At 48.6% G+C, this 22,410-nt stretch overlaps 1 protein-coding gene across 2 annotated transcripts in view; it reads right to left on the bottom strand.

The window, feature by feature from the left end:
- vegfab (vascular endothelial growth factor Ab) overlaps positions 1 to 22,410 on the bottom strand; it is a 42,985-nt gene that overhangs the window by 16,709 nt on the left and 3,866 nt on the right. For both annotated transcript variants that reach the window (XM_069887806.1, XM_069887807.1), the window contains exons 2-3: positions 19,365 to 19,404; positions 7,741 to 7,937 (exon numbers count right to left, since the gene is read on the bottom strand). In XM_069887806.1, the coding sequence (XP_069743907.1) occupies positions 7,741 to 7,937; positions 19,365 to 19,404 (237 nt within the window). The remainder of the gene's footprint in view (positions 1 to 7,740; positions 7,938 to 19,364; positions 19,405 to 22,410) is intronic.

The raw sequence follows: 22,410 nt of genomic DNA, 5'->3' as shown, positions 1-22,410 counted from the left end.
TAATTGGGGACGATTAAAACAGTGGTTCTCAACCTTTTTCTTTCCACTGACATTCCACTTTAAGTAACCCCTCTGCCATCGGTGCTCTGTGATTAGTAAGGGATTGCTTAAGGTGGGATATGAGTGGGAAGGTTGAGAATCACTGCTCTAGACCCAATTGTTACTGAAATATTTTGCTTGAGAAAGATTGTCATTGGTCCATTTCCTTTGGAGTTCTGAAACCGTGCACATAACAAGTTAATTGGGGACGATTAAAACAGTGGTTCTCAACCTTTTTCTTTCCACTGACATTCCACTTTAAGTAACCCCTCTGCCATCGGTGCTCTGTGATTAGTAAGGGATTGCTTAAGGTGGGATATGAGTGGGAAGGTTGAGAATCACTGCTCTAGACCCAATTGTCACTGAAATATTTTGCTTGAGAAAGATTGTCATTGGTCCATTTCCTTTGGAGTTCTGAAACCGTGCACATAACAAGTTAATTGGGGACGATTAAAACAGTGGTTTTCAAACTTTTTCTTCCCACTCACATACCACCTTAAGCAATCCCTTACTGATCACAGAGCACTGATGGACTACTTAAAGTTGGATGTGAGTGGAAAGAAAAAGGTTGAGAACCACTGATTGTTGTGAACTAGGTTTACACAGGACGGGGTAGAGGGGCTGCTCTGTGATGTCATGCTCAATATTCCGTGTAAATATCAAAGGATCGATAAATAAATATTTATTATTACTGTTAGTACAAGAGAGTGACACTTTAATTGTGCATGCAGGGTAGTTCATGGCTAGTTATGGAGGCAGGGTAGTTCATGGCTAGTTATGGAGGCAGGGTAGTTTATGGCTAGTTATGGAGGCAGGGTAGTTCATAGCTAGTTATGGAGGCAGGGTAGTTTATGGCTAGTTATGGAGGCAGGGTAGTTCATGGCTTGTTATGGAGGCAGGGTAGTTCATGGCTAGTTATGGAGGCAGGGTAGTTCATGGCTAGTTATGGAGGCAGGGTAGTTCATGGCTAGTTATGGAGGCAGGGTAGTTCATGGCTAGTTATGGAGGCAGGGTAGTTCATGGCTAGTTATGGAGGCAGGGTAGTTCATGGCTAGTTATGGAGGCAGGGTAGTTCATGGCTAGTTATGGAGGCAGGGTAGTTCATGGCTAGTTATGGAGGCAGGGTAGTTCATGGCTAGTTATGGAGGCAGGGTAGTTCATGGCTAGTTATGGAGGCAGGGTAGTTCATGGCTAGTTATGGAGGCAGGGTAGTTCATGGCTAGTTATGGAGGCAGGGTAGTTCATGGCTAGTTATGGAGGCAGGGTAGTTCATGGCTAGTTATGGAGTTGCCCATTCAGAGCCAGCTCTTCAGCGCTTGACGTCCTGCTTTGCGGAAACTGCCAAAATGTTTGGCCTGGAAGTCAGCCTGAAGAAAACTGAGGTCCTCCATCAGCCAGCTCCCCACCATGACTACCAGCCCCCCCACATCTCCATCGGGCACACAAAACTCAAAACGGTCAACCAGTTTACCTATCTCGGCTGCACCATTTCATCAGATGCAAGGATCGACAATGAGATAGACAACAGACTCGCCAAGGCAAATAGCGCCTTTGGAAGACTACACAAAAGAGTCTGGAAAAACAACCAACTGAAAAACCTCACAAAGATAAGCGTATACAGAGCCGTTGTCATACCCACACTCCTGTTTGGCTCCGAATCATGGGTCCTCTACCGGCACCACCTACGGCTCCTAGAACGCTTCCACCAGCGTTGTCTCCGCTCCATCCTCAACATCCATTGGAGCGCTTACACCCCTAACGTCGAAGTACTCGAGATGGCAGAGGTCGACAGCATCGAGTCCACGCTGCTGAAGATCCAGCTGCGCTGGATGGGTCACGTCTCCAGAATGGAGGACCATCGCCTTCCCAAGATCGTGTTATATGGCGAGCTCTCCACTGGCCACCGTGACAGAGGTGCACCAAAGAAAAGGTACAAGGACTGCCTAAAGAAATCTCTTGGTGCCTGCCACATTGACCACCGCCAGTGGGCTGATAACGCCTCAAACCGTTCATCTTGGTGCCTCACAGTTTGGCGGGCAGCAACCTCCTTTGAAGAAGACCGCAGAGCCCACCTCACTGACAAAAGGCAAAGGAGGAAAAACCCAACACCCAACCCCAACCAACCAATTTTCCCTTGCAACCGCTGCAATCGTGTCTGCCTGTCCCGCATCGGACTTGTCAGCCACAAACGAGCCTGCAGCTGACGTGGACTTTTTACCCCCTCCATAAATCTTCGTCCGTGAAGCCAAGCCAAAGAAAAAATGGAGGCAGGGTAGTTCATGGCTAGTTATGGAGGCAGGGTAGTTCATGGCTAGTTATGGAGGAAGGGTAGTTCATGGCTAGTTATGGAGGCAGGGTAGTTTATGGCTAGTTATGGAGGCAGGCTAATTCATGGCTAGTTATGGAGGCAGGGTAGTTCACGGTTAGTTGGAGTGGTCATTGAGAGGTTTAGATTTCAATTTCAGACTTTGATTTATTGTCAGAGTACATACATGACATCACGTACAACCCTGAGATTCTTTTTCCTGTGTGCGCGGTAGAATTATCACTAATTATAGTGCAAAATAATCTGTGTACATCGTGCACTTGTAAACAAAGAACTGTAAACAGATAACGCATGTAAACAAACTGAGCAATACAAAGAGAACAAAAAGAAATTCAATAAAGTGCACAAGTTCGAGTCCATAAATGAGTCTCTGATTGAGTTTGTTGTTGAGGAGGCTGATGGAGGAGGGGGAGCAGCTGATTCTGAACCTGATGGAGCTAGACTTATGGCACCTACACCTCTTTCCTGATGGCAACAGTGAGAACAGAGAGTGTGCTGGGTGGTGGTGGGTCATTGATGATTATGGGGAGAGCGCAAGAAAATGTGCTGGACCCAAGATCTGCAATTGAAAGGCAGGGAGGAACTGATGGGCTGAATGGCTGATCCCTTGCTGATTTTGAACAGGTGCTAGAAGTGGCCTCAGTAGGCTTACACTCACCAGGAAGGCGGATAACTCTTCAAACAGGATAATGACGGGACGGAATGAAGAGGGCGTGGAATCGAGCAGCAAGTTCTCCCAAAGGGCTGGCCCAGGCTCAAGGGGCAGAACGGCCTTGGGGTCTGCTGCGTGGCTGACAATAGGAACCCTGAAGCAAACGGGGTCAATCGTGGCAAGTCTATTCTCGGCCAACAGATGCCTTTCCTGGTCTCCGTCCAACAATGACAACACTTTGGAAGCTTTTCATTGGGCCATCAAGTGGTCGTTGCAAACTGAGGTTTAAAAATAAATACAAATGCTTATATATAGAAAGAGTCCCTGTCAAAATTCAGTGTCTCAAGGCGTGAGAAAGGGTGGAGCTGCATTGTTAATTGGTTGTTGATGAGTTGCGTGGAGATTGACTTGGAGCCAACTATTGCCCACAGCCTGTGGTTGGCCTTGCTGTCTATTTAGATCTCTCGTCCACAATCAGCTGCTCAATGAGGTCTAAAGTGTCATACGCTCCCGTGACCACTCATCGAAATGCTTGACCTTTTGCACTGCCATCGTGGTGCTGGAAAAACCGGCAGGCATCACTAACAACTCAGCACACCTCCCCCCCTCCCCTCCTCCGTGCCAGCCCTGCTCTTCCTCAACCCCAACCCCCATTCTCCCCTCGTGCCCTTCCACCTCCCCACCCCCACCTCACACACTGCGTGCTGTGGGGTCATCTGCCGGGATACAATTCCTTCAGTGGTCCCAAACCGACGGGCGGACAACACGGCCACGCCAGCAAACAGCTAGTGAGTCACCCGCAAACCAGAAGATCTGACGGCCCAGCACAGGAACCCACAGGTTTGAGAGCAGTTTCTTTCCAATTGTCAACAGGCTCTTGATACACTTATTGGGGACTGCTCTGTCACCACAAAAGGATTCTCTGCACTATTGTCACTTCTGTTTGCACAAGGATAACGGAATATTTATTATCTATTTTCCTGTATGTTTATTGCACAAAATATTTAAAGTGTTTTTTTAAATGAAATAACTGTTTGGCTGTAGTAAGAAAGAGGTTAGGTGCTTAAGTTCACTGTCTAGTGTGTTTGACAATAAAGTCAGCCCCCATAATTGTGAAATATAAGGTTATAAGATTAATTGAGATAAAAGTGAAATTATACCTTTGGTTGAGGGAGATTATAACCATATAACAATTACATCACGGAAACAGGCCATCTTGGCCCTTCTAGTCCACACCGAACCAAGTACTCTCCTCTAGTCCCATTTACCTGCACCTTGCCCACAACCTTCCATTCCCCTCCCATCCATATACCTATCCAATATTTCCTTAAGATGACAAAATGGAATCTGCCGCCACTACTTCTTCTGGAAGCTCATTCCACGCAGCCACCAGTCACTGAATAAAGAAGTTCCCCCCCATGTGACTTCTAAATTTTTGCCCCTTAACTCTTAAGTCATGACCTCTTTTTTCAATCTCTCCTACTCTCAATGGAAAAAGCCTGTCCACATCTACTCTATCCATCTCTCTCATAATCTTAAATACTTCTATCAAATCCCCTCTCAACCTTCTACACTCCAAAGAATAAAGACCTAATCTGCTCAATCTTTCTTTGTAATCTAGATTCTGAAACCCAGATAACATTTTTGTAAATCTTCTCTGCACTCTCTCGATTTTGTTGATATCCTTCCTATAATTTGGTGACCAGAACTGCACACATTATTCTAAATTTGGCCTCACCAAAGCCTTGAACAGTCTTAACATCACTTCCCAACCCCTATATTCTATACTTTGATTTATAAAGGCCAGCAATGCTAAAAGCCTTCTTCACCACCCTATCCATATGAGATTCTACTTTCAGGGAATGATTAACCGTTATTCCTAGATCTTTCTGCTCCACTGCATTCCTCGATGCTTTCCCATTTACTACGCACATCCTGTTTTGATTATTCCTTCCAAAATGAAGCATTTCACACTTCTCAGCATTAAACTTCATCTGCCTTCTTTCAGCCCACTCTTCTAAGCTGTCCAAATCCCTCTGCAATCTTCAATGTAAAATCAAATATTCAATTTAAATGGTCAGATAATGGAATTAAATACTTGGGCATTAAAAATGATAAAAATTTAAATAATTTATATAAGTTGAATTATTTACCATTTAATAAAATTAAAGATTTGAAGAGATGGAAAGATTTACCTATTCCTTTAATAGGTAGAGTGAATTGTATTAAGATGACTATTTTTCCAAGGATTCAATATCTTTTTCAATCTATTCCTTGTAGTATACCTCAAAAGTTTTTAAGGACTTAAATTTAATAATTAGGAAGTTTTTGTGGAAAGGTAAGATGGTTAGAGTATCTTTAGATAAATTATCTAGGAAATTTGAATTAGGAGGTTTGCAGCTTCCACATTTTCAAAATTATTATAAAGCTGTTCAATTGAAATTTATTAAAGGAATGTTTGATTTAGATTTAGGACTGGAGGGTGGCTCAGGTTGTTCCACTGTTCAAAAAAGGATCTAAAAGTAGACCTGGTAATTATAGGCCTGTAAGTCTTGTGTCAGTGGTGGGTAAATTAATGGAAAGGTTTCTTAGAGATTGGATATATCAGCATGGTTTATCAACATGGTAGATCATGTCTAACAAATCTTGTAGAGTTTTTCGAGGAAGTTACTAAAAAGGTTGACGAGGGGAAGGTGGTGGATGTTGTCTATTTGGACTTTAATAAGGCTTTTGACAAGGATCCGCATAAGAAGTTAGTAAGGAAGGTGGAACCATTAGGGATTAATGATGAGGTAGTGAAATGGATTCATCAATGGTTGGATGGGAGATGCCAGAGAGTAGTGATGGAAAATTGTTTGTCGAATTGGAGGCCAGTGATGAGTGGAGTGCCTCAGGGATTGGTACTGGGTCCACTGCTGTTTGTCATATATATCTTAACAATCTAGATGATAGGGTGGTAAATTGGATAAGTACATTTGGAAAAGATACAAAGGTTGGTGGTGTTGTGGCCAGTGAGGAAGATTATCAAAGCTTACAGGGTGATATAGGACAGTTAGAAGAGTGGGCTGAAAGATGGCAGATGGAGTTTAATACTAATAAATTTGAGGTGCTAGATTTTGGTAGGTCTAATCAAAATAGGACATACACATTAAATGGTAGACAATTGAGGAGTCCAGTAGAACAATGGGATTTAAGAGTCTAGTACATAATTCCCTGAAAGTTGTATCACATGTGGATAAGGTGGTGAAGAAGGCATTTAGTATGTTGGCTTTCATAAATCAGAGTATAGAATACGGGAGTTGGGATGTTATGTTGAAATTGTATAAGGCATTGGTGAGGCCAAATTTGGAATATTGTATGCAGTTTTGGTCGCCGAATTACAGGAAGGATATAAACAGTATAGAGAGAGGGCAGAGGAGGTTTACGAGAATGTTACTGGGGTTTCAGGGTTTGAGTTACAGGGAACAGTTGAGCAGGCTGGGACTTTATTCCCTAGAGATTGATTTGATAGAGGTATTCAAAATTATAAGGGAGACAGCTAGAATCGAGGTGGATAGACTTTTTCCACTGAGAGTGGGGGAGATTCAAACAAGAGGGCATGGATTGAGAGTTAAAGGGGAAAAGTTTAGAGGAAACATGAGGGGGAATTTCTTCACGCAGAGGGTGGTAGAATTGATATTGATGTTAATATTCAAGGAAAGATTGGATAGGAATGTGGATGGGAGAGGTGTGGAGGGTTATGGGCCGAATGCGGATCAGTGAGACTAGGTGGGAGAAGCTGTTCGGCACGGTCTGGCCTGTTTCTGTGCTGTAAATGGTTATATGGTTTAACATGGGCAAATATAGAATTAGCTAAAGAAAAAAAAAAGTTGCTACTTGCACCAACTCCTCTAATCTCTGCATAATCTATCTAGAGCAGACATTCTCAATGGGGGTCATGGCCAATTTAAGGTGGGGCTACAGACTGAAATCATAAAATATTTCTTATGTCGGTAGGAGAGAAGTACAGGAGAACCACAGCCTAGTTGGTGTAGTGGTTAGCTTAACGCTGTTACAGCCCCAGTGATCGGGACTGGGGTTCGGATACGGCGCTGTCTGTAAAGGACTTGGTACGTTCTCCCCACGTCTGCATGGATTTGCCCCGGGGTGGGGGGCTCCGGTTTCCTCCCACCTGCAACAAAATGTACTGGATGTTGCAGGTCAATTGGGTGGCACGGACTCATGGGCTGAAAGGGCCTGTTTCTGTGATGCAAGTCTAAATTTATTAAAAAATGTAAATTTGACAATAAACTTTCTGACCCTTTCTGACCAATTAACCCCCTGACCCTGCAGGTCTTTGGAATGTGGGAGGGAATCGGAGCCCCCGGAGGAAACCCACGGGGAGGCCATGCAAACTCCTTATGAGGCAGTGATCCTGGGTTGTTGGCGCCGTGTTAACTGCGCCCCCAGGTTATCACAGCTCGAAAGCCTGCTGGTGTCCCTTCATCAAAATCCCGGAACACCCTCTGCTGCCGTCGTGGTGGGGGCACCTTTGCCAGGACTTCAACGGTTCAAGAGGTGGCTCATTCCCCGGGCCTTCTCAAGGGTGGGGGGTGGGGGGGGATGGGTGGGGACATTCGAAGGGCAGGTGAGGACCCAAGACGTTGGGGCGAATTGAACCCACCACCCGAGGCAGGTCAGGCATCGGTGAACCAAACCCCACTGGATTCCATGACCTCCTTACCTCCATTGTCACGTTATGCAGTTCAATGGGGGCGCACTCTAGGCTTTCGTCATTGCAACATCCGCCACACCTCATGAGAGGCACGCAGGAGGGTTTAAAGATGTACTCCACCTCTTCAGGGTACTCGTGCAGGATGTCTATTAGTGTCTCGATCGGTCTGCAATAGCTCTTTCTCCAAACCTCCAAGAACTTTATGACTAAAATGGAAGCAAAGCCAACAGTGAACAAAGGAAATGGCAAATTCCACTCCGACGATGGGACTGCGAAGGGATTAGGGATGTGGGGAACGAGAAAAGAGAGTTGGGTAGATTATGCCTCGGCTCAAGTCTCTGAGGCTGATTGACAGCAGAATTACGCTATTTGGTCCAATGAGTCTGCTCTGCCATTCGAATCGTGCTTTCCCGTTCAATCCCATTCTCCCCGTAAACTTTGACACCTTCATTAATTACAGAATAAATATAGTCTTTTTTCCACTGAGGGTAGGTGAGATACAAACCAGAGGACATGGGTTAAGGGTGAAAGGGGAAAAGTTTAGGGGGAACTTCTTCACGCAGAGAGAAGTGGGGGTGTGGAACGAGCTGAAGTGGTGAATGCGGGCTCAATTTTAACATTAAGAAGTATTTGCCCAGGTACATGGATGGGAGGGGTATGGACTAGGTGCAGGCAGAAAAATAGTTCGGCGCACACTAGAAGGGCTGAAGTTCTAATCAAGAACCTGTCAACCTCCACTTTCAATCCACCCAACCTCTCGGCCTCCACAGCCGTCTGCGTCAATGAATCCCACTGCCCTCTGGCTGAAGAAAGTTCCCCTCATCTCTGTTCTAAAGGGTTATCCCATGACTGGAAACGTCTGCTCCACATCCACTCTGTTAAAACTGAGCCTGCATTCACCACATCAGCTGGCAGCTCGTTCCACACTCCGACCGCTCTCTGCGTGAAGAAGCTCCCCCCTAAACTTTTCCCCTTTCACCCTTAACCTATGGTCCCCCACTTTTTACCTTTCCTAACCTCAGTGGAAAAAGTGTGCTAACATTTACTCCATCTACATCCATCACAATTTTGTATACTTCCATCAGATCTTCCCTCATCGTTCGATGCTTCCCACAGCTTCAGTGCCCCCAGATCTAATTGTTCCTGTCCAGTTCCCATTGGCGGATCTGGCATGAGGCCCAGGCACAGGAGGTCAGCAGGCGGTGACGGAATTTGAACGAGGACCTCAGTTTATTCGGGGAACCCTGATGCCAAATGGGTTGCGGCAGGAATCGGGAGGGTGGAATTCTCCTGCCTCTTCCAGGATGCCATCTGGATTGGACAACATACCTCATGGCAGAGGGCTGAGCAAGCTCTTTGGAGCAATGGAGGTTGAGAGGTGACTTTGGAGAGATCCAGAGAGTCACAGAAAGTGGGGGGGGGGGGTGATTGCCCAGGGCAATGGCCAATACTGGAGGATATCGGTTTAAGGTGAGCTGAAGAAAGTTTGGGGGAGACAGAGAGTGGTGGGTGCCTGAAATGCATTGCTGGGGTTGGTGGGGAAGGGTAGTACAGTGGAGGCATTTAAAAGACTCTTAGGCAGGCAGATGGATTTAAGAAAATTAAGGGGTGTGGGGAAAGGGAGACTAGTTTAGATTGTTGAGTAGGTTTACAAAGGTTGGCATGTCATGGGATAAAGGTCCCGTACTGTGCTGTAATGTTCGAATAGGTAGGTTCTTAGTCCATAAGATTATTTTTCTTTTAATTTAGAGATACAGCATGGTAACAGGTCCTTCAGGCCCATGAGCTCACACCCCCCCCCCATGACACCCATAAGCCCATGACCTCTCCCCCAATGACACCCATGCAGCCAATAAGCCTACTACATCGCTGGAGCGCAGGAAGAAACTGGAGCACCTGGAGAAACCCAATGGGCACGAGGAGAATGTACAAATTCCTTACAGACAGCGCCGGATTTGAGGCTGGGCCACTGGTGCTGTAATAGCGTCACACTAAGCGCGCTGCCCTAAAGAGTTGTCAGGGTTTGGGCCAGGAAAATGGAGCCGAGGCCAACACTACCAGTTAGCGAGTGGTGGCAGAGTTTCAATGCAAGAAACAGGAGCAGGAGTTGGCCATCGTCCTGTTGAGCCAACTCCCCCATTCTACGGTTCAACTGGCCGAGGACTCAGACCCGTCTTTTTCCGTAAGACCATTAGTTCCCCAACTGTACAAAAATCTATCTAACTGTGTCTTAAATTCATGTAATGAGGCAGTCTCCAATGGGCAGAGAGTTCCACAGATTCACTGGGAGAAGCAGTTCCTCCTCATCTCCATCCTAAATCGACTCCCCCACATCTTGAGGCTCTTAGTTCCTGAGGTTGCAAGCCTCATTTTAGTTCTTGACACCCTGCACCCCCCCACTTTTAGTTCTTGAACTTGTCTTGGGGTTTTATGGTAGGCTGCTGTGCCCTGGTTTCAGCGGGTGGGGGGTTGGGGAGGTAACTCTAGGAGGAATCACAAGGGGTTGGGAGAGTGGCTGGCTGGGAGCTCGTGCCACGTGATACAGGATGAGGAGGCAGGCCTTCCAAGCGACGGGCATGACCTTCAGTGGTGTCCTTCTCCTGTTCTAGCTGCAAGCAGCCTGGTCTCACGAGTGCAGGTGACGCGCAGCACACACCGAGACACAGAAGGGCAGACTCTCACCCAGGCAGGTGCACGCAACATGCTCACTGAGACAGGTGCTCAGATGCAGACACACAAGTCCTCATGCACAACACAAGCCCGCAAGCAGACACCCATGGTCAGACCATGAACACACCTTCCCATCCACAATCACTCACCCCTTCTTCCCACGCACGTATGAATGCTCGCATGGATGCACACGCAAACACCCCAACGCTCTCCTTCCTCTCCGTATCACCCTTCCTCTTTCTTACACTCTCTCAATCTTGCTCTCTCTCTTCTCTTTTCCTCTCTCTCTCTTTTTAAATTTTATATTTTACTTACAGCACAGAGGAAGCCAATTCCATTTAAGCCCGTGCCGCCCAATTACACCCCGTACGTTTTGGAGGGCGGGTGGAAACCCACGCAGAGACAGTGAGAACGTACAAGCTCCTTACAGACAGCGCGGGATTCGAACCCAGGTCCCGGTCACAGGCACTGTAACAGCGATGCGCCAACCGTGCCCACCCTTTTCTCTCTCGATCCTTGCCCCTCTTTTCCCTCCTCTCTCAGATAGACCACAGCTACATGCATGTCCCTTCTCTCCCACCCCACCAGCCAACCCAAACTCCAAGTGCATTTTAAAAGAGATTTTTTTTAACCAAAAAAAAAATCGATCCCAGGTAAGGCTGGGAGGGTAATGGAAAATTCACTCAGTGAGAGGCGAAAGGTTACAGTGAATTCTGAAGCAAATCCACGTGACATGTAGCTGGCAAGCAACTGGTCAATGCTGGGTTTCTCCACTGTATGACCTTGCCTGTCTGCCATTTCATCGCATGTTAAAGGCAGCCTTTATAACGAGCTCTCTTATTTATCTTATCTCACATTTCTCTAAACTGTACACAGAGTTGTTTATAGTTTTCTCTCTCTCCCCAGTCCCTTTCACCCTGACCTCTCCCCTGTCCCTCTCTGTTCCTGTGTCCCTCTCCCTTTGTCCCTCACTCTCTGCCCCTTTCTAATGTCCATCCCCATCTCTCTCTCTCTCTCCCCTGTCTCTTCCCCTCGCTCACTCGCACCCTCCCTCTCTCTCTCTCTCTCTCTCTCTCTCTCTTTCCCCCACCCCAATCCTTGCTCTTCTCCTGATGCAGTGGCCGTGATCGGTGGTAAAGTGTTTGAAGACAGTTAACACCCCTCATCATGGCCTCCGATTCAAAGGCAGTTTCTGGGCAGGTCGAACCTTTCCTTCCCGGGAAGATGTGGTGGGGGCGGGGGGGATGTCTACATGACACTACCTCAGGGACCCACAACTCTGACCTTGATCTATGATCTGCCCCGGAAAACAACGACCCTACAGAGTTGCATACAACCACGAGAACCATTGATTGGATGGGCAATCAGAACCTGTTGCCCATGGTAAAAGCACCACACACCACAGGGCATGTGTTTAAAGTGAAGGAGAGTAGGCTTAAGGGAGATGTGCAGCGGAGATATTTTGCGTCGAGAGGGGTGAGTGCCTCGAATGGGCTGCCAGGAGTGGTGATTTGAGCAGATACAATAGTAATGTGAGATTAACTGGTTAGACAACTGAATAAGAAAGGGAATGGGAAATGTCAAGGACAAGCAAAAGGGTTTTAATTTGATTTGGACATCATGTTCAGCACGGACATGTGGGCCAAAGAGCCGGTTCCTGGCCACACTGTTCTCTGCTAATCTCATGCCTCGGGTCAGAGGATGGAAAGAAAGGAAGACAACCCCTCCCCACCCCGAGATGGTAGTTTTCCCTCTCCCCCTCCAGATGCTGATCGCCCCGCTGATCATTGCTCGAACTAGGTGCTCCGACCTCTCGAGGGGAGGATTCCGGAAACACAGTCACCGGCAGGAAATCACTGGCACCAGCTCCAACCCAATTGGGCAAAGGAGCCTCCGCCGAGGCCGGGAAGACGTCTCATGAACCTCTGCCTCAGGCCGAGTGGGGAGGTGCCTAACATGTAGCGGACAGGGAGTAGGTGCGATGCTGACTGGAAACGCGGTGTTTTACTGATGGGTGGGACAGGCACCATGAATACGTGGACTGTATAACATGGATCCATGAAGATCCAGAGACGTGAGTTCAAATCTCACCACAGCAGTTGAGAATTAAAAATTTAAAAGGATCGGCAACGGTGACCAGAAGATGGAGTTCAATCCAGATAATTGTGAAAGTCCAATTTGTAGGTAGAGTACATGGTTAATGGCAGGGTTCTTAACAGTGTGGAGGAACAGAGGGGCCTCGGGGTCCAAATGCCTAGAGATCTCAAGGTTGCCGCACAAGTTCATAGAGTACTTAAGAAGGCTTCTGATATGCAGGCCTTTGATAGTCGTGCTATTGAGTTCAAAATCTGCTCTGTTACACTCTGGACCTCTTTGGAGCGACGAAGGATGAGGGGTGACGTAGTCAAGGTCTGTAAGATTATGAAGGGTTTAGACAGGGTGGGAAGCCCCTTTCCTGGGGCGACAACAGCAAACACCAGAGGATATCGGTTTAAGGTGAGGGGTGGAAGTCCGAGGCAAGACGTTGGAGGAGCTGTTGTTACATAGGGAGTGGTGGGTGTCTGGAATGTAGGAACAAGGGGTGGTGATAAAGGCTGCTACAATAGGCACATTCAAAAGCCTCAAGACAGGCATGTGGATGTAAGTAGAACAAATGGGTTGTGGGTGTGAGGGAGGTGAGGGTTAGATTTTTGTGGAGTAGGTTTATATGTGCCAGAACAATATGATGGGCTGAAGGGCATGTACTGTCTTGTAATGTTCCTCGTTCCATGGGACTACATATTTCTGTAACACCTGGCCTGGTCACCTGGATGGATTAATTAATAGAGGAGGGGAACTTGAAAAGGGAGGGCAGATTAGTTTTCCACCAAACCCGATGTCTCAGCATTTGGACGTCTGTTGTCCATCTCTCATTGCCCCTGAGAAGGAGGTGGTCTCCGACCATGCTGTTGGGTATCAGTGCGTGTATCGGTATCTGGTTCTCCTGCTGTTTGAGCGATTGTGCTTGCATTATTGTCTGCTTCAGGGCCTTCTGTAGTCCTAATGCCTGTGCCAGCATTGGTGCCACACAGTATCAGGACCCCTCACAGACTCATGCCAGTGTCTCCACCAGCATCACATCCTCTGACTGTTGGAACCCTTGTACCACCTTGAGCCCGGCCAAGATCAGGTCCCACTCAGTGCCTGTACCACCCTCCTTTCCCACCCCTTCAGTGCCTGGGCCACCCTCGGGTCCTCCTACATCCTCAGTGCCTGTACCACCCTTGGGTCCTACTCTATTAGTACCTGTACCACACTCAGGTCCTTCTCTCTCAGTGCCTGTACCACACTCAGGACCTCCTATACCCTCAGTGCCAGTACCACTCTTGGTTCCTACACCCTCAGTGCCTGTACCACCCTTAGGTCCTATCCCCTCAGTGCCTGTATCACCCTTGGCTCCTACATGCCCACTACCTGTACAACCCTCAGGTCCTCCTATCCACTCAGTGGCAGTGCCACTCTCGAGTCCTACACACTCAATGCCTGTATGACTCTTGGTTCCTACACCCTTAGTGCCTGTACCATTCTCAAGTCCTCCTACACCCTCACTACCTGTACCACCCTGCAGTCTACATTCTCATTGCCTGTACCACTCTTGGTTCATACACCCTCGATGCCTGTACTACTCTCGGTGCCTGTATCACCCTTGGCTCCTACATGCCCACTGCCTGTACAACCCTTGGGTCTTCCTATTCACTCAGTGCTGATACCACTCTTGAGTCCTACACCCTCAGTGTCTGTACCATTCTCAGGTCCTCCTACACCCTCACTACCTGTACCACCCTCCAGTCTACATACTCACTGCCTGTACCACTCTTGGTTTCTACACCCTCAGTGCCTGTACCACTCTTGGGTCCTACACCCTTAGGCCTATACCCCTCCTGGGTCCTACAGCCTCAGTGCCTGTACACTTCTTGGGTCCTACACCCTCAGTGGCTGTACACTTCTTGGGTCCTACACCCTCAGTGCCTGTACCACTCTCAGGTCCTACACCCCTAGTGCCTGTACCACCCTCGGATCCTCCTTCACCCTCAGAGCTTGTAACACCCTCAACTCCTCCTACACCCTCAGGGCCTGTACCACCTTTGGCTCCTACAGTGCCTGTACAACCCTTGCTCCTACACCCTCAGTGCCTGTACCATCCTCAGTGCCTGTAACTCCCTCAGGTTCCTACACCCTCGGCGCCTATAGCTCTCTCAGCTCAATGACAGCATCCCAGAACAGCTGACATCAGAGCAGAAGGCATTGAATGCAAACAAGAAAAACTACGGGCTCTGGGATCTGTCGCAGAACGCAATCATGCTAGAGTAACTCCGCAGGTCACACACCGTCCAGAGGAAATAACAGGCAAACGTCGTTTTCGGCCTGCTCTCCATCAGGAGTGAAAATTGGTCAGGCACTTGGATAAAAAGTGAGCGTGGTGATGGAGCAAGGGGTAACAGGTGGATGCAGGTGGCAGGCGCAGGAGAACCAAAGGCTGATTGGGAGGGCAGAGGGCTCTCATATAGGAGAGGGAAGGGGCTGGGGAGCTGGACGAAAACAGACAGAGGGAAAGAGGGAGAGTGGGGAGGGAGCGAATGGAAATTGGAGCTGGCGATATTGATGTCATTTAGTTAGAGACTGCCTTCTCCAACTTCTGTTGATCCCCCTCTCCCAGCCCCTCTCTTTCCCTCCCCCTCTCTCCTCTCCTCCAGCAACCCCTTCCCTTCCTTCTCTTGTCCTTCTTAGCTCCCTGTCCACTCCGCCATCACTTCTACCCTCCCACCTATGATCTTTCATGTGTTGCCTTTACTCCTTCCCATTCCCATCCTCCCTCCTCTACTCCATCCCCCCCCGCCACTCCTCCCCATTCTATTTGGGGAGGGAGGGCCCAGGCCAGGATCGTTGACAGCCTTTTACTTCCCGTGGATGCAGCATGACCTGCTGAGTTTCCCCAGCACAGCTGAAGGAGGCGAAGGCAGGACTGTCCTCCCCTCCACTATGGACTCCCATTTACGTCCCCCACCCACCCCACCCCACCCCGCAGCCCAAGAAAGGCAGCCCACGCAGTGAAGGGCCTGTCACACCATGGAAGCCCTCTTCTCCCTCCTCCTAATAGGAAGAAGCCTCAAGGGTGTGAGAGCGCACCCTGACGGGCATAAAGACATTTCCTTCCCCACAGCCATCAGGCTCCTGAATGAGCCCCACAACAGTGCTCTCATGCTGCTCTTGATCTTCCTTTTCATTGTAACCCTGTCAATTGTGCTTTTCACATGCTGTACGAAGGTAAGAGATAACCTGTTGGTCTGCTCGCAGAAGAACCTTCCTCACTGAACTAAGTACAACATATAGAAATCTACAGTACTATTCAGGCCCTTCAGCCCAGTGTTATTTATGCCGACCTAATAACCTCCTCTATCAACTGCTTAGGCTCTAAAGGTTGTCATCGCTGATGGGTGGGAGTGGGGACGAGCTCTCACTGCCTGCACAAACGCTCTTCATGGCATACGTCTCAAATAGCCTTGGACCACCAAGTCCAGCTTCTGGCCTTCACGTGGGCCACAGTTCTTATGCCTGGAGGAGCTGTTCTCACGGACAGGAGAAGGGGCAAAGGTGGGCCACTTGAAACCAGCTGCTCCAAGTAGATTGGGGCTGGTTATCCACGGACGGTCACTCATCTCGGAGGGGTAAAGCTCTGATTTCAACCCTCCGCTGCCTTGTGGCTAAACCCGCTCAGGGGAAAGGCTTTGGGAGTACACCCCAAGGACAAATCCAGAGTCGGAGTCCTGAAGGGGCTGACTGCTGTACCCAGCGCCGGCACGGAAATACCTGTGAATGCTGCTGGCCCCAAACTATCACCATTCCTTTGGACCTGCCATTAGCATTAGGTGGGAGCGGGCAGTTCCACTGCATGGGCAACAGATAGATCTCCATATCAACTCTGCCCTGGCTTGTGCCCTGGAGAGACCACTCCAGCTTCCAAGAGGGGCAGTACCCACAGCCGACCACGACCGAAGGAGACCACGCAACTGCCTACTGCAAAATCCTCTATTTTTTTACGTTCCAATCACCTCTTGGCTCTTTGGACTCCATGTCCCTGTTTTCAGTGACTACTGACAAGCACATATACCCCATGTCCTGGTTTTCATACTGTATATGTTTATCCATGCCCATTTCACAAACGTCCGTGGTCCCATCAGGTTATAAGAGTTCAGAAAACCCGACTGAAGAACGGGACGTAGCATTCATAACGGACATGGCGAATGCAACAAATTCCCACAAACAACACGTGTGGCTCATGTCCCCTGCAAGCTCCAAATGTGGTTAAGTACAGATTACATATCAGCCAATGTATACAGTAGTGTATTCATTAAATTATGTGTCCAATATTAACCTACTTAACCTATCTATTACCTTGCCAGATACATTAGCTGAAATACAGTATGTGCACAGTATCTTGGCCAGTAGTTCTCAACTTTTTTCTTTCCACTCACATCCCACTTTAAGTAATCCCTGTGCCATCGGTGCTCTGTGATTAGTGAGGGATTGCTTAAGGTGGGATGTGGGTGGAAAGAAAAAGTTTGAAAACCACTGTTTTAATCGTCCCTCATTGACTCGTTATGTGCACAGTTTCAAAACTCCAAAGGAAATTGGCCAATGCCAATTTTTCTCAAGCAAAATATTTCAGTAACAATTGGGTCTAGAGCAGTGATTCTCAACCTTCCCTTCCCACTCACATCCCACCTTAAGCAATCCTTTACTAATCACAGAGCACCGATGGCAGAGGGATTACTTAAAATGGGATGTGAGTGGAAAGAAAAAGGTTGAAGACCACTGGTCTTGGCTATTTAGTCAATGCAGGTACAGTACACTATCCCATATAGTTTAGCTAAATAGATAATGTGGTGTTTTTACACACGCACACACACACACACACACACACACACACACACACACACACACACACACACACACACACACACACACACACACACACACACGTATGAAATGAATGCTTAAAAATGGCTGGAGTCTAAAGGGTTAAAGGCCCTATTGACCCTGCCACCAACATTGCTACAGGCAACGCATTCCACGCACCCACCGCGTATAACGTGACAAATAAACTGAAATGTGAGCCAGAAAGGAGGCAAGGTTAGCATGCGACCCTATCGCTGCGCCAGTGACCCCGGTCCATATCCGTGCACCGTCCATGAGGAATTGGCTTCCTCCCCCCCCACCCCACCCTGCCGGCCCCCTTCACGACGTTCGGGGGATGGGTGGTTGGTAGGTTAACTGGGTGCCATGGGGCGGCGCGGGTTTCATGGGCCGGAAGGGAGCCTACTACTGCGTAAATTTTTAAAAAATCTCAAACCCTTGCCACGGTACACTGCGCTAAACAGAACTGCTTCCCATAGCAGACAGACCTTGGCATCCACAGTGCCTTTCATGACCTTGAACGATGTCCAAACTGCCTTAGCAGATGCAATTTGCAGAATATCCCCGCACTCATTTCCACCACTCACATCATCTCACCACCTCTTTGACACACAATGCATCAGCAGGAACTATTTCTCATTTATTAAACTAAATCTTTGTTCCGCTGCCCGTCCCAGCCCTTGATTGATCACTCTCTCTCTCTCTAAGATCCTGCCAACTGACATTCCCCAGCTCCAGAAATCTGGCATCGAAAGAAGGTGCCCTCCCCAGAGGAAATTGCCCAAGCCTCCAGGTAGGACCTCCACCCCAACCTCGGCAAAGGGTCGATGGAGCTTTCCTCGCCAGCAACTCTAAGCATGGATTGACTCCCTCAAGATTGGGGGGGGGAGGTCGTGGGTGAGGTGGGGTGCTCACTTAAGCCATCCACTGATTCACAGGGAGGTGGGCTCATTGGCTCAGGTGACCGTGGTGGGGAGCACTGCAAGGGCGGCATCCGGCCTGTGGCCAGTAGGTGGCGGCCATGGCCCATGCTGAGCTGACAGGTCAGTGACATCTCTGCAGTGACAGCTACAATCCGAGGGAATGGAAAAGCTTCGAAAATGCCCAGAAATTGCTCAGTTCAGAAGAATCCCCATATATCCCGAATTCAATCAGCCAGAAACTCAAACAACCGGCAAAAAGAAAAATCGAGGAAATAAAGAAACTTTAAAAATTCAAATAATTAAGACTGGGTGGATGGACCCCACGGGGGAGCGCTGAGACTTTGTTGGACACACGCAGGTTGCACTGCAAAAAGTGCCCATTCTTTTTGCCACTTGCGTAGGGGGTGAGCCAGTTTGTTGGTGCAAGGAAGGTGGTGGGTGCCCCTAGGGCTTGAACGGGACACTTGCGTAGGGGGTGAGCCAGTTTGTTGGTGCAAGGAAGGTGGTGGGTGCCCCTAGGGCTTGAACGGGACACTTGCGTGGGGGGTGAGCTGGATTATCAGTGTAAGGAAGGTGTGCCGAAGCCTGACCGGGACACTCGTGTGGGGGATGAACAGAGTTGTTAGCACGAGGATGGTACGCCAGGGGCCTGATCGGGACACTTGCAGTTGGCCTGTCAGCGCGAGATAGGCGGTAAGGTTTTGATATAGTTGCGGTGGAATGAAATAGCGGCATTGAGGATGAAGAGCTGGGGGTGTCTCCCTATCCCTCCCTGGTAAACTTGGAAGAGGGGCTTAATTATGACATCGGCATGTTATAGCGCCAGCAACCAGGGTTCAAATTTAAATTTTATAAGTTACGTGAATTACCTAATGAAAGTGAACTTCACATAATTAAAGACTGCTTTTTTCTCAAATTCCTTTACATTTTGCACTGCCTTTTAAATGACGTATTCGTAATGCAGGTGTATTTAGTGAGGCATTGGAAGAGTGAGGCTCGGACAACCGGGAAATTCACATCCGCGATCCCCATAGGTGTTGGGTCCTGGGGATTCTCCTGTATTTCATTTCACTCATCGGTCATTACCTTCGTTCTTTCGAAGTCCCTCATTGGGGATGTGTGCCATCTGCGGTCAAGACAGGGAGAAGAGATCATCAATACACGCCACCACAACACACTTTTAGATGACATACACTGAGTCAAGGATGAACATTAGTTAAATCTGGTGGCAAACTAAGTGCAGGAGGGAATGCACCACCATAGAACACTACAGCCCAGTACAGGCCCTTCAGCCCTCGATACTGTGCTGACCCATATATTCCTTTAAAAAAAATACAAAACCCTCCCTACCCCTTAACCCTTTATTTTCCTTTCATCCTGTGCCCGTCTAAGAGTCTCTTAAATGCCCCTAATGTTTCAGCCTCCCTGACAAGGCATTCCAGGCACCCACAACTCTCTGTGTGATGTCTCCCCTAAATTTTCGTCCCTTCACTTTGTACCTAGGTCCTCTGGTGTTTGCTGATCCTGCCCTGGGAAACAGGTGCTGTCTGTCCACCCTATCTAAACCTCTCATAATCTTTAGACCTCTGTCAGGTCTCCTCATCCTCCTACATTCCAAGGAGAAAAGTCCCAGCTCAGCTAACCTTGCCTCATAAGACTTATTTTCCAATCCAAGCAACATCCTGATGAATCTCCTCTGCACCCTCTCCATAGCTTCCACATCCTGCCTATAGTGAGGGGACCAGAACTGAACACAATACTCCTAAGTGTGGTCTCACCAGGGATTCAGATCAGTTTTTAAATTTGTCACTTCCAGAAATTGGGAGGGAGGGTATGATTTGCTGGAATCTGGAGCTAAAGAATCTTGGTGAAGCTCTATTCTTTCTCTTCCACGGATGCTGATCGACCCATTGACTCTTTCCGGCAGTTGCCTGAGTGGCCCAGCTCCTCAGCTCCTACCCTGGCTTCATTGCAGCACATCACAGTGCAGGCCCTTCGCCCCATGATGTGGTGCTGACCTATGGAAACCTACTCCGCAACCATCTCGCCCTTCATGACCTCGCACCCACAAACCCACAGTCTTCTTCCATCCGTGAGCCTAGCTGAGATTCTTTCGAACATCCCTATTGTACCAGCCTCTGCCACGACCACTGACAATGAATTCCAGGCACCCACCACTCTCTGTGTAAAAAAAAAAAATTACCTCTGACATCTCCCCTAAACTTTCCTCCCCTTACCTTGTACAAATGTCTTCTGGTATTGTTTCCCCAGGGAAAAAGGTCCACCCTATCTAAGCTCCACAATGTTATATACCTCTATTAAGTCACCTCTCATTCCACTTTGCTCCAAAGAGAAAAGACCCAGCTCTGCTAACTTTGCCTTGTAAAACTTGTTTCCCAATCCAAGCAACATCCTGGTCAATCTCCTCCACACCCTCTCCAAAGCTTCCACGTCCTTCCTATAATGAGGTGACCAGCACTGCCCACAATACACCAAATGTGGTTTGACCAGAGCTGCCAACATGGGCAATTCTTGCACAGGTGAGACCACTCAGCCCATTGACCAGCCTCATACCTTCACCACCTTCCCTTTGTCTCACTCACTCTGCAATTCCCCCCCCCCCCGGAAGGTGAATGACGGGATCCGCAGGTCTGTGAGGCCAGGACTGAGGATTCAGAGCTATCTGCCTGCCCTCCTTCAGAGAGGTTCGGTCAGGCGCATCAACCCAAGGACTGCTTGTGACTTCCCAACCCCCCCCCACCAATCCCTCTCCTTCCCAAAACCTTTGGACAAAACCTAGCTGCCTAGTCAGAGTGGCAGGAGTTCATGGATTGTGAACCTGGGTTAAAGGGAATTTATTTATTTATTTTGAAATTCGACCTTGCGGTTTCATGTTTCAACATCTCGGACTTTATACAGGAATATTGATTTACTTTGCGAGAGGTTGGGGGGGGGGAGGAAGGGAGGGGAGAGAAAGGATGTGAGAAAGGGGGGCAAAGAGGGGGAGGAGGGTGTGGAAGGGTAAAAGGTGGAAAGGGGGAATGGATGGGGAGAGGGGAAGAGGGACAGGGGAGGGGAGAGAGGTGAGGGGGAGAGAACAGGGAGACTGAAAGAGGAGAGAGGGAAAGGGGAGGGGGAGAGGGAAAGGGGGAGAGAGGCAGGGGAGGAGAAAGGGGAGGGGGGAGAGGAAGGGGAGGAGAAAGGGGGGGAGAGGAAGGGGAGGTAAAGGGGAAGGGGAGGAGAAAGGGGGGAGAGGAAGGGGAGGGGGAGAGGGGAAGGGGAGGAGAAAGGAGAGGGGGAGAGGGGAAGGGGAGGAGAAAGGAGAGGGGGAGAGGGGAAGGGGAGGAGAAAGGGGAGGGGAGAGGGGAAGGGGAGGGGAAAGGGGGGAGAGGAAGGGGAGGGGGAGAGGGGAAGGGGAGGAGAAAGGGGAGGGGGAGAGGGGAAGGGGAGGAGAAAGGGGAGGGGGAGAGGGGAAGGGGAGGAGAAAGGGGAGGGGGAGAGGGAGAGATGGGAGAGAGAGCAAAGGAATGTAGAGGAGATAGAGGAGGAGTGAGAGTTGGAGGGAGAAAGGAAGGAAGGAGGGAGTAAGAGAGAAAATATGAGGTGAAGAGTGGCGAAAGTTGCTCGGGTTTTGGGTCAAGTCGAAACATGGCAGAAGAGCGCCACCTGGTGTCGGCCCAGCGGCCACTTACTCCTCCTGGAGAAGGTGACAAGGAGAAATAGACGAAGGAGGGTCGGTCGGAGAGGTGGTGGGGAGAGAACAGCAGGTCTGTCCAAATAGATAAACACACGTGTGTGTCTGTCTGTATATGTGTGTGGAGATCTCGGTCTATAGGATGTGTATGTATATGTGTGTAAATGTGTGTGTATGTGTGTGTGTATGTATATGTATGTGTGTGTCTATGTATATGTATATGTGTGCATGTCTATGTGTGTAAGTATGTATTTATGTATGTCTATGTGTGTGTATGTATGTGTGTGTATGTATGTGTGTGTAAATATGTCTATGTGTGTGTATGTATGTATGTATGTGTGTCTATGTATGTGTGTCTATGTATATGTATATATGTGTATCTCTATGTGTGTAAGTATGTATATATGTATGTCTATGTGTGTATGTGTGTGTGTGTAT

Source organism: Narcine bancroftii, chromosome 6 (assembly GCF_036971445.1).
Source record: "Narcine bancroftii isolate sNarBan1 chromosome 6, sNarBan1.hap1, whole genome shotgun sequence".
In the NCBI taxonomy this organism is placed as follows: domain Eukaryota; kingdom Metazoa; phylum Chordata; class Chondrichthyes; order Torpediniformes; family Narcinidae; genus Narcine; species Narcine bancroftii.
Note: the sequence above shows the minus strand (reverse complement) of the source record. Positions and strands in the feature narration are given on the sequence as shown.